We start from the raw sequence: 16,545 nt of genomic DNA, 5'->3' as shown, positions 1-16,545 counted from the left end.
ATGGACTCAGCCTGAGGACCTCCAGTGGTTCCGGAAGCCGCTAAAGGTGGGTGCTGCATGGTAGATCCCAGGGGTTTCCAGCAGCGGGACCCCGGCAATCTGACATCTTATCCTTTGGATAGGGGATAAGATGTCTTAGCACCAGAGTACCCCTTTAAGTTGTCTTAGATCGCCCTGTGTCATGAAAATAAATGACTATTATTTTCTAAATACTAGCTGCTAATGTAAAGTATGGAAATGAATAGGCGATACCAACAAGCAACAATGTGACACCCTTGCATCGTCATACACAGACATACAAGTGCAAACATTACAGGAAAAACCTGATGCCTTTAATTTTACATCCCAGTATGTGAATAAGAAGAAAACGAAAATAAATGTAGTTGGAGACCATTTGCATATAAATATTATTTTCTTTATCCTCCCGCAGGGAGAAGAGAGGAAAAAAAATTACATTTACTCATGCAAAAAATGTAAAACCAGGGAAAGTACAAGCGTCTTATTGCAAAGATCCCATTTTGCCGTAAAAATAAGTTTTATTGCACCTATTCATCGCTTAGAAAGTTGTGAACCACTTCAGAGTCTTTTTGTTGTTATTTTTGCTGTATTTACCCTTGTGTTTAGGCATTTCGTACAATTACTTTAATAATTGTATCTTTACGTTCAGGTTTCGCATCCTATGTTTCTCTTTGATGTTGTCATCCTTTAAAGCTGAGGTAAAAAAAGTTAAGACTTGGTTCTTGTGATGACTTTTTGTGTTTTTCTTTCTTTTTTTTTTTTTACGCTGGCTTGTGCTTTCGACGTATTTCAACGTTTCAGGTAAGATTTGTGTCAGTCGTTGACATTTGTTGGAGGGAACCCTAGAGCTTCAATTCAGACTGGGCGAATTTGTAGCTGATAAGACGCACAGAAAAGTATTACGTGATAAAAGAAGGCCCAACTTTTAAAAAATAAAAATCGGGGCGTTTCATATATGAACAAAGTTGGCCAAAATGCATTGAAAGACCGGCACCTCAGGGATCAGAATTCACTGTTTTCTCCAGTGAAACAAAGCTCCTTCCCTTTCTGATACCATTGCAGTGGCGGTATCAGTAGAAGCCAGTGAAGGATAGCAGCAAACCATTTCCTTCAACAATTGGGACAATTTCTCATACCGTTGTCACTCTCATCACCACCTCTCTGTTGGAGTGTGAGCTATTTCGATGTTCATTAGGCCGAAGGTGGCTGAGGATGTGTAGGATTGTATAACCACAGTGATGGTTCAAAATAGTCCTAACCCGCTGGCTCCGCCCAGGGCCTCTATCATTGTGAGAAGAATGATTCGTCCGTGAATTCCTTCCCCCAAGCTTTGTAGTCCCACCTATAGGTTCCCCAAGGTCCTTAGTTTTATCATAGTTCAGAACTTTCCATTGCTGATTCACGGCTTGCCATCGCTTAAAGATCCGATAGACCGATGATCCTTCGTGGATAATCAAACCTGTAAATATGGAAAAACATCCATAAGCATAACTATAAAATAAGTGCAGAAGAGACATGGAGAATGTTCACAGCATTTCATTAGCATCTTACACCAAACCCTACAATAAGAACTGTACACCAAACCTAGTCTGGACCTGAAGGGGGATTCTTTCTTTTCCTGGATTGCTCCTATAAAGTGAACCTGTCATCACTTTCATGCTGCCTGAATCCTAAGTCATTCTTGTGGTCCCCACCTGCTTCATCCTGCGCCACCAACCTTGGCTTATAGATCTCTCTCTCTCTATACTCAAACAGGGAGAGATCTATCAATCAAGCCTGGTGGGGCAGGCAGAAGCCACCAGAGACCAACCTGATGAATTGTAGTTCAGGCAGCATGAAAGTGATGACAGATTCCCAATAACATTATGAACTATCAGGAACTTCTATTCTTTTTTTTATGGTTGCGAGCCCAAGAATTAAAATAAATTGCTTTTCCTTTCAGTACATTTTTTCTGGCACATTATATATACCATTATTGGCATCTTCTCAAGCAGATCTGCCAAATTGCCAAATTTAGTACTACACAAGATGGCAAATGTCACCGCATAACACTGATCATAAACACAGCACAGACTGTATGGCACACTGGGGCTGTATTATGTGATAGATGATTCATTTCTAATCTATTGTTTTTCAGCATTGGTATTATGGCTGTATTACTCATCACCTAGGATTGATTTAGGGAAGTTCTTTCACTGCTGTTTATAAAGAACTTAAACTATAGAACCTTAGGTGTCCTGTTTCCTGCATTTCCTGACTCCATCTAGTGTCCTACTATTTTACATTTACAATGAGGAGGCAACATCACATATACCTGGTACTTGGTTACTTTCTATTGCATTCTATGCGGCACATATTTTGTATTATTTAAAAATCAAACATCTATAGCAGAATTTTCTTATATGTCATAAATGTGTAGTCAGACATTATTTCTTATTTCCATTTTATAAAGTAAAGGCATATCCTGAGAACTAAGTGGCCATCATGCTAATTTAGAGCTGGGCCCATTTCTAAGTTCTTCCTCTGCAGCAGCATGGCGCCCAGCTAAGAAGTGAGCAGCAGCATAGCCCCATTCATAGTTATTTCCATTTTATAAAGTGATGGTATATGCTAGTATGTACTATCACTTGATGATGAATGAGGGTCCAACAGCTGAGACCTCCACAGTCTTAAGAATGAAAGAGCCACAATGCTGATTTACATCACTGCTCCCGGTCACCAATCTGTGCAGGGGACTAAAGCATAGCCCCATTAACTTGAATGGCACACCCTGCACTGTAGGTGTCTAATGCTCCCCTGTGAAGGAAGAAGTAGAAAATGGGTGCCATATTAGTGATGCAACCCCTTTAATCTAAGGATAGGTGTTAAAGGGGTACTCCACTGCTCAGTGTTTGGAATAAACTGTTCCGAACGCTGGAGCCGGCGCTGGGAGCTTTTGATGTCATAGCCCCACCCCCTCATGATGCAACACCCCGCCCCCTCAATGCAAGTCTATGGGACTGCTGCCACGCCCCCCTCCCATAGACTTGCGTTGAGGGGACGGGGCGTGACGTCATGAGGGGCAGGGCTATGACGTCACAAGCTCCCGGCGCCGGCTCCAACGTTCGGAACAGTTTGTTCCAAATGCTGAGCAGCGGAGAACCCCTTTAAGATTCTTCAATATGTTCAGAAATAGAAAAAAGGGGGTGAAAATGTAGCAGCTGAGGCTGGGCTCAAAAGAATCCATACAACCCTTGGCCACATAAGAAGACTCCAGTATTATAAATGGCACATGGTAGGTGTGGCATCATGGTATGGAATCTCAGAGGCCAAGGAGCTTCAAAATATCCCTCTGATCAAATGTTACTTAATGTTACTCTGCATTCTTATACAAAAACAATGTATAGCCGAATAAAAGATAGTAAACAGTATACTCAAATTCAGGTGCCATGTACTTACCTGTGTTTTTTTTAATAATAGTATATAAACTTTTATGTATGCCGTATTTTGGTGCATATTTGCTGCTGCGTATTTTCCTACCTATTGTTGTCAATGAATCAGCTGTGTATTTTGCTACCCATTGACTTCAGCAGCAAATACACAGCAAAGTATGGCACGTGTAACCCTAACCTTACTGTTACTGTCTGTAATAAGTTTTATGTATCTCCTACTACTCTTACAGTAAGTGGTTAAATGTAATGAATTTGGGCTATTCTGCTTGTCTGAACAGTTCAGTATATTCCATTATATAAGACAGCATTTTGACATTATATTTTCTTTTTACATAAAAAATGTTTAAATTATTACATTTAATTGTTATAAAAACTTAGCATACTTTACATAAATGAATGCATTCCACAGAATCCACTAAGTGAACTTCAATCTATCATAAGCCGGGATGATCTTTCTACCTAGTTGTTATACTTGAAAAACACCAAAACTTCCCATGCGTAACGGATCTACGCCATGAATCTATCCAAACACTCAATACACAAAGGCGTTTAGAGATCAAACAATAAAGAAAATAACTTTATTGAAATAAATGCAAAGACAATACATTTAAAAAAGAGGGAAATATATAAAATGGAGAGTATTGCTGGTAAAAACCAAACAAAAATCGGAGTCAACACATACCAGGTACCTCAGGGATGTGGAAATCCTATAGCCCGACGCCCGGGACAAGTAGTTTTGGGCGCCGGGCAGGTGAATTGTTTATAGATTTAGCCCTGTATCGGGCTAGCAGGGACAGACAGACTTCCCCCTTATTTTTCTTTAATGTCGGCGTGAGGCGCAGTAGCCGATGGAAGTCTACACCTCACACTGGCGTTCAGAGTGTATGGAGGGGGCGGCGGCCTTCAGCTGACTGCAGAGCCCCCTTATCTCCCCTCCTGGAGGATGGACGGAGCTCAGAAGACACAGCAGGGGGAGAGAGAGAGGACGTAGACAGCTCCATGCACAGCTCCATCCCCCGCACACAGCTCTATCCCTCCCCCTCCATCTCCCCTGCTCTGTCTAGACAGGACCTAATCCACCACGGGGAGGTTGCTAGTTTGCACGGGGACAACACAGAGCAGGGGGGAGGGGAGAGAGGAGAGGACGGAAATCTCACCTCACACCGGCGGTGACTACAGACTCCACTCATGGCGGCTCAGGTGAGGAGACCGAGAATGCAGGCGGCGGCAGGAAGGGTGGTTGTATATGTATGGTGTGAGTGTATGTATGATGGGGGGGCAGCGGCAGGTGTATGTATGATGTGTGCATATGTATGGTGTATATCAGTGTTTCCCAACCAGGGTGCCTCCAGCTGTTGCAAAACTACAACTCCCAGCATGCCCTGGGCATGCTGGGAGTTGTAGTTTTGCAACAGCTGGAGGCACCCTGGTTGGGAAACACTGGTGGATATGTATAGTGTGAGTGTATGTGTGTATGATGTCTATGTGTGATGTGTATGTAATGTATAATGTGTGTATGATGTCTATGTGTGATGTGTATGTAATGTATGATGTCTAAGTGTGATGTGTGTGTGTATGTAATGTATGATGTATGTATAATGTCTAAGTGTGATGTGTGTATGTATGTGATGTATGATGTGGGGTGGGCAGCGGCAGGTGTATGTATGATGTGTGCATATGTATGGTGTATATGTATGGTGTGAGTGTATGTGTGTATGTAATGTATGATGTGGGGGGGGGCAGTGGCGGGGGTGTGTGTATGTATGATTTGGGGGCAGTGGCTGGTGCATGTATGATATGTGTATGCATAAATGTTTTGTATAGGAGCGGACTGTCACATCGGGCATTAGGGCAGTTGTGCCATCTAATTTTATTTATTTTTAGTGGCACCCGCACTAAATTGCACCCCCAGAATCCCACCCCCCTTCATACTCACCCGCCAACCAAGAGCCCCACGGATGCACACAAACACGCCCGAACCAAAACTACAACTCCCAGCATGTTGGACCATAACCTAAACTGTAGAACTATAAAGTGTAACATGCTGGGAGTTGTAGTTTTGGTTCGGGTCAGCTGCAGAGCCATAGGCTGCATCAGGGCATGCTGGGAGTTGTAGTTACTAACTGTAATTCCCAGTATTCCTTGACACATCCTATGGCTCTACAGCTGACACAAACCAAAACTACAACTCTCAGCATGTTACACAATAACCTTAACTGTCCTACTATACAGTGCAACATGCTGCAACACCCACACAACCATAGGCTGTATCAGGGCATGCTGGGAGTTGTAGTTATCTAGTAACTAAATGCAACTTCCAGCATTTCCTGACACAAAATGCACCATATAAACTGGAGAAGCAGAACCCCCCCCCCCCCCCAGTAACCTAAGTCCCTAATGAGACTGTAAAAAAGTGATTACAATATTTTAAAAAGTGCGTATATATGTGAATAAGCCCCTTTCCTAATAAATGTTTCCAATTTTCTTTAAATAAAAATAATGTTCAAATATAAACATAAGTGGTATCGCTACATGTGGAAATGTCCAGACTATTAAAATATGATGTTAATTAAACCGTATGGTGAACGGTGTAAATGTGAAGAATAGTCCAGAATTGCTCATTTTTGGTCACTTCATATGAGAAATTTTTTATAAAGTGATCAAAAAGTTACATGTAGACTTCTCTGGGCTCGGGTGTAAGAGGAGCTACAGCTCTGCCTCCCGCCGCTAATACCCTGACATGCTGCAATCGCCTATTAACCATTAGATCACCGCTGTCGGCAGGGTCTAAAGGATCTTATATCCATCCCTGGTGGTCTAGTGGGGGGGGATCAGACTATTTTGGTGGAAATTATTTTATCTGCCAGGACAAGTGGATTTTCTTGAGGGACAAGTAGATTGTGTTCCACTTTAGTCCCTTGGACAAGTAGTTTTTTTTTTAAATTTCCACCCCTGTACCTATTTACATGTAATACAAAGGGACTGTAGTATTCCTCCCAAAGTAATTCATAGAACCATAGCAGCTGTCGTAATCCTCCCAAAAATGGTTAAGGGAACCATAGCAGCGAATATCAGCAAAGTGCATATAGGTTAACACTGGACTCCTAAAGGGGTACTCCGGTGAAAAACTTTTTTTTTTTTTTTTTTTTTTTATCAACTGGTGCCAGAAAGTTAAACAGATTTGTAAATTACTTCTATTAAAAACATCTTAATACTTCCAGTACTTATTAGCTGCTGAATACTACAGAAGAAATTATTTTCTTTTTGGAACACAGATCTCTCTGCTGACATCATGAGCACAGTGCTCTCTGCTGACATCTCTGTCCATTTTAAGAACTGTCCAGAGTAGAAAATCCCCATAGCAAACATATGCTGCTCTGGACAGTTCCTAAAATGGACAGAGATGTCAGCAGAGAGCTCTGTGTTCCAAAAAGAAAATAATTTCCTGTGTAGTATACAGCAGCTAATAAGTACTGAAATGATCAAGATTTTTTAATGGAAGTAATTTAAAAATCTGTTTAACTTTCTGGCACCAGTTGATTTAAAAAAAAAAAAAAAAGTTTTCCACTGGAGTACCCCTTTAAGCTAGGGAGGAAAGACAATGGTACAGAAAGCAGCAATTATTACCTAGTGGTAAGGCTAAGGTGCAGACCTCCATAACCCAACATTTCGCTCTCAGGCTTCTTCCGGGGCGTGATGGGGCCCGGTAGAAGCCTTGGAGCAAAACATTGGGTTCTGGAGGTCTGCACTTACCACTAGGTAATAATTGCTGCATTCTGTACCAGTTGTTCTACTAACAATTATACTTCTTAATACAGTCAGCTATTCATTTCAATATAAAAGAGGTTCCACAAAAAATGTATACATGTATTATAAATGTAAACAAAGCCTTATATTGCCACCACTGTACACACAAGAAGCTGGTCCACAGGACAAAATCATTACATTGTTCATATTGTACCGCTCCCTCCATCTCCTTTATATTGTAAGCTCTTGCGTGCAGTGTTGTATACCCTTTGGATCACTTCCCTTGATGGTAAAACACTGCTGAGGATGTTGCTGCTATAAAAATATACATTACTGTTTTATGATTATTGTAGACTTTTTCCCATTTTGTCTCAGCTACCAGGTTTATTGAGAGAAAATTCAGGCTTGTCTAAGCAACTATGCACATGTAAATAGAGTCTACAGAAAGCAAAGTAAGGGCCCTATTACACGGGCTGATGCCTGCTCTAAATGAGACTGATTTCATAGATCAGCGCTTGTTTAGGGAGCCTATAGGACCAGGGCTACACTGCTACTTATTCAATCTACAGATTGATTTTAACCACTGAGGGACAGCTGCATTCCACAAGATTGCATGCAACTCAATGTCTTGCTTTGGACTCCAGCTGTAGCTCAATAGTTAATATCAGTTAAAAGCAATACAAAAAGTGTAGTCCCTAACCTTAAAGGGGTACTCTGCCCCTAGACATCTTATCCCCTATAAAGGATCTCGGCTGTGGCACTCCAGACATCCGGTGCAGGGAGCGGACTTCGCTCCGTGCCGGATAACTGGTGATGCGGGGCGGAGGCTCGTGATGTCACGGTCACACCCTGGTCGTGACGTCACGGCCATGCCCCCTCAATGCTATCACACCCCCTCCCATAGACTTGCATTGAGGGGGCACGGCCGTGACGTCACGAGCCTCTGGCGCTGAACCCCACGCTCTAAACAAACGCCGGGTGCAGCAGGGAGACCGTGGGGGTCGTAAGTGGTGGGACCCATGTGATCAGACATCTTATCCCCTATCCTTTGGATAGGGAATAAGAAGTCTAGGGGTGGAGTACCCCTTTAAAAGGCTACACTATAATGTGAACAGGGCCACACAAATAATCCCTTTATTATTCATATGGGCCTTTATGCTTTTATCATCCCTTGGCTGCACATCCCCTATTACACAGGATGATGTGCGCCCGATGAACTTGGATTTTTTGATTTGCAAAATGACACAATCAATCAGCTGACAGATAAGCATTTGTTTGTTCGATGGCTGATCACTAGGCCTAGTACACAGTGATAGTGGCCTGTTTTGCCAATAATCGTCCTGTGTAATAGTGCTGTAAGTGAATTCCGCATTGACTACTAATAAAATGTGGTCTGTTATCTAAGTCACAATTATAGACAAACACAGAAGCTTCGGACTTCATGCATTGTTTACATCCAGGAGCTGTAGCTATGCAGAACAGCTGATCAGCGGATTTGCCAGGTGTCTGCAACCTTCTTACCTACCATTGATGGCCAATCCTGTGGATAGGCTATTAATCCATTTTCATTGGAAACCCCCCAAGAACACCCATGTCTACAGAGAGTAGGAGCAGTCCTGAGTGTTTGTACCTGTAGGCTATTTAGCCTTTTCTAGCTTCATAGATCTCTATGAAACATGTTCTGGAAGTTGTCCACACTGAGGGACAGTTTGCATTATGCAATCTTTCATGTGAACAGATTTGTCAGTAACCAAGCTCTGCATGCCTTAATTTATTGGGGATATCTCCTGTCACATCGAAACTGCCAAATCTCATCTCTAACTGATACACCTTAAGTGACTTAGCTTTGGTAGAAAGGTTAACTTAGTTATTCTCCCTGCACTGTGGATGTTTACTCAGCCTACCATAGCTCTGGTAGAAATCATTAAAGGAGTACTCCGGGGAACTAAACCAATAGCCCATTCTTTCCCTCTCATTAACCTATTTAATTGTCTAAATATTATTCATAAGTCATATAGAGCAGTTTCCCCTCTTTGGTTATCAATTACATGCATGAATGAGCGAATGAAATCATCCAGCCATCCACTCTGTCTCTTTCCAAGTCCCTCTCTAAAAGCAACATCGTCCTAAAGATTCCCCTGGGGGTAATCCAAAAATACCCCACTTTCCCATATACTTTTAAAAACCCATGTGCTTTATTTATAACAATCTACACACTGTTTAAAATCAGATAAATCAGATAAAACCTCTCTAAAAGCAGCCCCACCCTCCTGAGAGACACAGACCATGTGGTTTCTGCCCTGCACTGATGAGTTATGCTCTCTTTAGTGCTGAAAATTGGGAGGTGTGTGCAGCCTTAGCCAATCAGACACTGAACCTCTCTCTGCTGCTCACAGCAGGAGGGTGGGGGCAGCTCTCAGAGAGTGAGCTGGCAGAGCAGAGCTGCAATGATTGCTGTCCTTCCCTTCCCTACTTTTCCCAGCAAAGAATATCAAAGAAAACAACACGGACCACAGAAACCATGCATATCAGACATGGTTTACAGCGAACATATCCAGGTAGACTGGTGTCTTTGAAGCGTTTCTTTATATATATATATATATATATATATATATATATATATATATACCAGAAAAAGTTTTCAGCACTACTTATCAGCATCTAGTGTATACAGTGCAAGCGCTCTCACAGACCCGATTAAAGTCCATCCAATAGTAAAAAAAAAACAGGTTTATATTTATCTATCTATCTATCTATACTGTATATATATATATATATATATATATATATATACACACAGAGTCATGGCCGTAAATGTTGGCACCCCTTAAATTTTTCAAGAAAATGAAGTATTTCTCACAGAAAAGATTGCAGTTACACATGTTTTGCTATACACATGTTTATTCCCTTTGTGTGTATTGGATCTAAACCAAAAAAAGGAGGAAGAAAAGCGAATTGGACATGATGTCACACCAAACTCCAAAAATGGGCTGGACAAAAATTATTGGCACCCTTAAAGGGGTACTCCTGTGGAAAACCTTTTCAACTGGTGCCAGAAAGTTAAACAGATTTGTAAATTACTTCTATTAAAAAAATCTTAATCCTTCCAGTATTTTTTAGGGGCTATATACTACAGAAGAAATGCTTTTCTTTTTGGATGTCTCTGATGTCATGACCACAATGCTCTCTGCTGACCTCTGCTGTCCATTTTTGGAACTGTCCAGAGCAGGAGAAAATCCCCATAGCAAACATATGCTGCTCTGGACAGTTCTTAAAATGGACAGCAGAGGTCAGCAGAGAGCACTGTGGTGGTGACATCAGAGAAATCCAAAAAGAAAAGCATTTCCTCTGTAGTATAAAGCCCATAAATGTATTGGAAGGATTAAGATTTTTTAATAGAAGTCATTTACAAATCTGTTTAACTTTCTGGCACCAGTTGATTTAAAAAAAAAAAAAAAGTTTTCCACGGGAGTACCCCTTTAATGTAATATTTGGTTGCACACCCTTTGGAAAAAATAACTGAAATCAATCACTTCCTATAACCATCAATAAGCTTCTTACTTCCTAAAACCATCAATAACGTTGATTTCGGTAAACAGTAGAGTGATGTGCTTTACCAAAAAGCTCTGTCTTGGTCTCATGTGTCCACAAGACATTTTTCCAGAAGGATTTTGGCTTACTCAAGTTCATTTTGGTAAAATGTAGTCTTGCTTTTTTATGTCTCTGTGTCTCTGCCATAGCGTTTCATTTAATTTAAATGTCGACAGATAGTTTGCGCTGACAATGATGCTCCCTGAGCCTGCAGGACAGCTTGAATATCTTTGGAACTTGTTTGAGGCTGCTTATCCACCATCCGGACTATCCTGCGTTGAAACCTTTCATCAACTTTACTCTTTCGTCCACGCCCAGGGAGATAAGCTACAGTGCTATGGGCTGCAAACTTTTTGACAATGTTGCGCACAATGGACAAAGGCAAATCTAGATCTCTGGAGATGGACTTGTAACCTCAAGGCTAAGTTTCCACTTGGTTTTTTTTCTGGCAGTTTTTGGAATACTGCCACTGCAGTTTTTGAGCCAAAGCCAGAAGTGTATTCAAAAGGAATGGGAAATATAAAGGAAGGACTTTTACTTCTCCTCCCTTATGGATCCACTTCTGACATTGGCTCAAAAACTGCAGTGGCAGTATTCCAAATACTGCCAGAAAAAAAAAATACAAGTGGAAACTCAGCCTAAGATTGTTGACATTTTTCCACAATTTTGGTTCTCAAGTCCTCAGACAGTTCTCTTCTCCTCTTTCTGTTGTTCATGCTTAGTGTGGCACGTGCAGACACACAATGCAAAGACAAAGTGAACTTCTCTCCTTTTTATCTGCTTTCAGGTGTGATTTTTATATTGCCCACACCTGTTACTTGCCCCAGGTAAGTTTAAAGGAGCATCACATGCTTGAAACAATCTTATTTATCCACAATTTTGAAAGGGTGACAATAATTTTGTCCAGCCCATTTTTGGAGTTTGGTGTTTGCTTTTTTTTCCTCCCTTTTTTTGGCTTAGTTCCAGTACACACAAAGGAAATAAACATGTGTATAACAAAACATGTGTTACTGCAATCTTTTTCTGTGAGAAATACTTCACTTTCTTGAAAAATTTCAGGGGTGCCAACATTTACGGCCATGACTGTATTACATACATATCCTTCCCTCTAATACCCCTTTAACACAGATGTTTACTTACTTATTCTCCCTGCACTGTGGGTGTTTACCCGGCCTACTGTACAAATCTTTGTGTTTTACTTGCTTAGCTGGTCTAAAACTGTTCTATAACTGTGACTTGGATAACAATCAGACCAAAATCAATGCAAAAATCCAGGCAATACCAAAGGATATACAGTTCTTTTGCTTTACATTCTCTTGGACTGGTATATTCTGCAATATAGCATTGACTTTTATTCAGATAAAAGGGGCAATATAGCTAGATATGAGAAATAGCAGATTCTGTTGGGAAAGCTGCTCATTTCCCTGTTTCATTGCTCCTTTAAATTTCACATAGAGTTTCCTGTAAATTTTGCATAAACCAACAGCAAGCTCGAACGCGGCACCTTCTCCTTCAGTTTTACTGGAAATGGAATAACAACTAATATGTCGCTTGTCTAATTAAAATTTTATGCAGCAGTCAGCTAACCAGAAAATGACTTCACTGTCATAAATCACAACTTTATTTGGGAAGAAGGACCACAGCAAGTTCATTACTCCGAACAGCTGATTTGATAAAGAATAATGCAATATATCATGACAAACTGCACGTTTATAGGCTCAAAAAGCTCAACAATGTGTAGAACACCCCCCTCCAACCCCGCCAACATTACTCTACATCAGCGGTCTCAAACTGTGGCCCTTCAGAGGTTTCAAAACTTCAACTCCCAGCATGCCCGGACAGCCAACGGCTGTCCGGGCATGCTGGGAGTTGAAGTTTTACAACACCTGGAGGGCCACAGTTTAAGACCACTGCTCTACATAACGATTATCAGGTCAATGCTTGTCCTTTAGCAAAGACATACAGTAGCCAAGATTTTGCCTTCTCATCGCCACCCACACATTACTAATAGTCACACTAAGAATTTAGGGCTATCACCTGCTGTGAACTTCTATTTGGGAAGAGGTTGAGTTACCCAGCAACAGGATAGAACCATTATAGGCCTCTTCCATCCATCAACATAGACCTTGGTCCACATTTCTAACAATTGGTGCCAAATTTACATGCCAATCTGAGGAAGGGTTAATACCCGAAACGCGTCATTGGTTGAAATAAAAATCATCTTTTATCCGAATATTGACTTGAGTGTATCCATTGGGAGAAGCAGCGCCTAAAGAGGGATTTTCTACATATTCTCCTGCAAATTTATATGGCGTCTGACTGCCAACGTCTGCATGTTCTAATCATGTATGAAGGTTCACTGGGTGTGTCGACCAGTCGCAAATTGATAATCCAATGCTAGTCAAGTCAATAATACATTCCCCAGCTGTATAAACATTTTAGCTGTTGTAAATTGTGAACACCTCCAGGAAACAGACAGAAAAACGATACTTTTTATATAGGTGTCGCTGTGGCTCAATGAGTGCAAGCATATGAAAGACATTTTCTTACCTTCTAGTACAATTCATTTACATTGAAATTCTTGTTAGGCTGGGTTCACACCACGTTTTTGCAATATAGTTCCTGTATTAGGTTTTTGATAAAAAACGGATTACTCAAAACCTGACTAAACTGTATCAAAAAGTGTGTACAAATTTTTATCTGTATACGGTTGAAAACCGTATACGGTTTGAAAAATGATGTCCGGTTGCATCCGGTTTTTAAGAAAAAAACGTATACGTTTTTAATTTTCCACTCCACTATGAATAAAGTTTTACTTGTTTGATTGAAATTCCAAGAAAAAAAAACTGAGTAAAGCCAAAAACCGTATGGTGTAAACCGGATGGAACCGTACGCACATATGGTTCTGTACAGTTCCCATTGACTTCCATGTTAAAAAAAAAACGTATACAGTTTAATAAAGTTTTCCACCCGGACCAAAAACCGTGGTAGGCCATGGTTTTCTGTCCAGAAAAAAAACAAGTAAAAACCGTATGGTTTGGAAAACGGAGACAACCGTATACATTATGGTGCATACAGTTTTCAATGGTAAGTTTATGGGCACGGTTTTCTGTACGGTTGCATGTTTTTTTTTTTTATGAAACCGTATGCCGAAACCATATAGCAAAATCGTGGTGTAAACCCACCCATACCACTGTCTTCTTGAGAATTGTCTTGGTCAAGGTTAAAGGGGTACTCTGGTGGAAAACTATTTTTTTATATCAACTGGCTCCAGAAAGTTAAACAGCTTTGTAAATGACTAAATGACCACCTCTGTCCAGAGCAGGAGAGGTTTGCTTTGGGGATTTGCTTCTTCTCTGGACAGTTCCTGGCACAGACAGAGGTGTCAGCAGAGAGCACTGTGCTCAGAATGAAAAGAACAACTCAACTTCCTCTGTGGCATACAGCAGCTGATAGAATTAAAATATTTTAATACAAGTAATTTACAAATCTGTGTATCTTTCTGGAGGCAGACGATATGAACAAAAAATCTGTTTCACCGGAGTACCCCTTTAAATTAAACCTTGAAGTCAACTTTAGCCTCATGCACAAAGCCATATTGCTGCTCTATTTTGCATGAAGCCTTACTATTCTTCTGTATGCCGCAGATTTTATAAATATGGAACTTTTTTCTTTTGGATTCTGATATTAGGCTGAGAGAAATAATATTGTAGTGTGCTACTATTACAAAGGGATTCTATCCTGGGAGCATTGCACTGACAAAGTGCAATGCACAGACCAATGGTCAAATTGGTGTTTTCCTATGTATTTTCACTTAGAGTTGTGTTTTTTTTTTTAAGTTCACCCATTGGGATCTAGGCCTAAGTACCAGTCCTGAAAATATTATTTACAAACATTATTGTGTCTGGTCTGTCCAGCTGGATATACTTTTCTACTGTGTACTTTACTTCTAGAATCCTAGTGTAATGTTTGTTGGATCTAGATCCACCGTGCAACCCAATTGGTTTGGCTGTGGGCCAAGGTCGCTTCCTGAGAATGGTCTCGGTGTGGGTTGCTGTTGGATCAGCAGACCAGGTAATCTGGGGCAGGATACCAACTGGTCAGGCAACAGAAAATGAGTTTCCAGGTGTGAAGTACAGGGAGGTGACAAGATATCAACACTAGGCACAGGCAACCAGTAGGCTCGCTATTGTAGCCTCGCTATGGTAAAACACAATGTTGCTCATGCACTAGAGAGTTGGGCTGGGAGCCTTAAATAGGGGCTGCTGAGTCAGACAGGTGGATGACAGGTCTTGGGTACATTTATAGGCAGTATAAAAAACAGAGCAGATGGGTACCCCTGTGGGACACAGTAGGAGCAGTCATTAAGGGGAAAGTAGCATGATGGCAGCCAAGGAGAGAGTGGGGAATCGGTATTGGTGAGTGAAACAAGGGACACACCAGTGGTATTACACCTAGCCTGTCTCCTAGCCACACGTTCTGTTTGAGTCAGTTGTGTTAAGTGTACTATTAGGATTCTCTTTGGGAGGAAGACTGCACCTCCTTGTTAAGAATAGAAGCAGAAAATGCCTAATACTATGAACTTCAGTCAAACACCAAGCCCAATCCCTGATACAAAAAGTAAAAGCGACACCTTATTCCCATTAGAAATGATAGAAATGGAAAAACAATTAATGGAGAAAAAGACATCCATACATAGCCCCACAAATTTTCTTCTTGGAAGAATAGTGGATCTGGGTTTAAACTTCTTTATTGATGATGTAAAATAGAGATAAAGTAAAATCATGTAGTGTAGACTCACATATTACTGCTATTAATTTAGCCTCTTCTAGTCAGATACATTGCCGGATTAGGTGGGGAAATTCTGTATTCCTGACTTGTGTAATATAAATCATGTATGGTTGTCCTGATTCTGTGGAAGTGCAAATGCAGGGGGCCATCTTTCATGCGGTTTGGTTTAAATAGGAAATGTCAAACTATAAATATATCTTCTATTTATAAGTGACTGTATATTTAATATCATACTCCAAACCTGCCTAGTAATAAATGACTAGACAATAAACTGCTTGGGGGCAAACTGATTACCGTATATACTCGAGTATAAGCCGAGTTTTTCAGCACGATTTTTCGTGCTGAAAACACCCCCCTCGGCATATACTCGAGTGAACTCTCCACCCGCAGTGGTCTTCAACCTGCGGACCTCCAGAGGTTTCAAAACTACAACTCTCAGCAAGCCCGGGCACCCATCGGCTGTCCGGGCTTGCTGGGAGTTGTAGTTTTGAAACCTCCGGAGGTCCGCAGGTTGAAGACCACTGCGGCCTTCGACATCATCCAGCCCCCTCTCACTCCCTTTAGTTCTGTACAGTACTCGCCTCCGCTCGGCGCTGGTCCGGTCCTGCAGGGCTGTCCGGTGAGGAGGTCGTCCGGTGGGATAGTGGTTCCGGGTTGCTATCTTCACCGGGGAGGCCTCTTCTAAGCGCTTCGGGCCCGGCCTCAGAATAGTCACGTTGCCTTGACAACGACGCAGAGGTGCGTTCATTGCCAACGTACTTCTGCGTCGTTGTCAAGGCAACGCCTCTATTCCGGGCCGGAAGCGCGGAGAAGAGGCGCCCCCGGTGAAGATAGCAGCCCGGAACCACTATTCCACCGGACCACCTCCTCACCGGACAGCCCTGCAGGACCGGACCGGCGCCGAGCGGAGGTGAGTACTCAGAACTAAAGGGGGTGAGAGGGGGCTGGATGATGTTGAAGGCCGCAG

At 41.6% G+C, this 16,545-nt stretch overlaps 1 protein-coding gene across 1 annotated transcript in view; it reads right to left on the bottom strand.

Moving 5' to 3' along the window:
• Window positions 1-322: 322 nt before the first annotated feature.
• Window positions 323-16,545, bottom strand: part of MARCHF9 (membrane associated ring-CH-type finger 9) — a 255,228-nt gene continuing 239,005 nt past the window's right edge. The window contains exon 5 of the mRNA XM_056562610.1: window positions 323-1,477. Within this exon, the coding sequence (XP_056418585.1) occupies window positions 1,149-1,477 (329 nt within the window). The 3' untranslated portion in view covers window positions 323-1,148. The remainder of the gene's footprint in view (window positions 1,478-16,545) is intronic.

This window comes from Hyla sarda, chromosome 2 (assembly GCF_029499605.1).
Source record: "Hyla sarda isolate aHylSar1 chromosome 2, aHylSar1.hap1, whole genome shotgun sequence".
In the NCBI taxonomy this organism is placed as follows: Eukaryota; Metazoa; Chordata; class Amphibia; order Anura; family Hylidae; genus Hyla; species Hyla sarda.
Note: the sequence above shows the minus strand (reverse complement) of the source record. Positions and strands in the feature narration are given on the sequence as shown.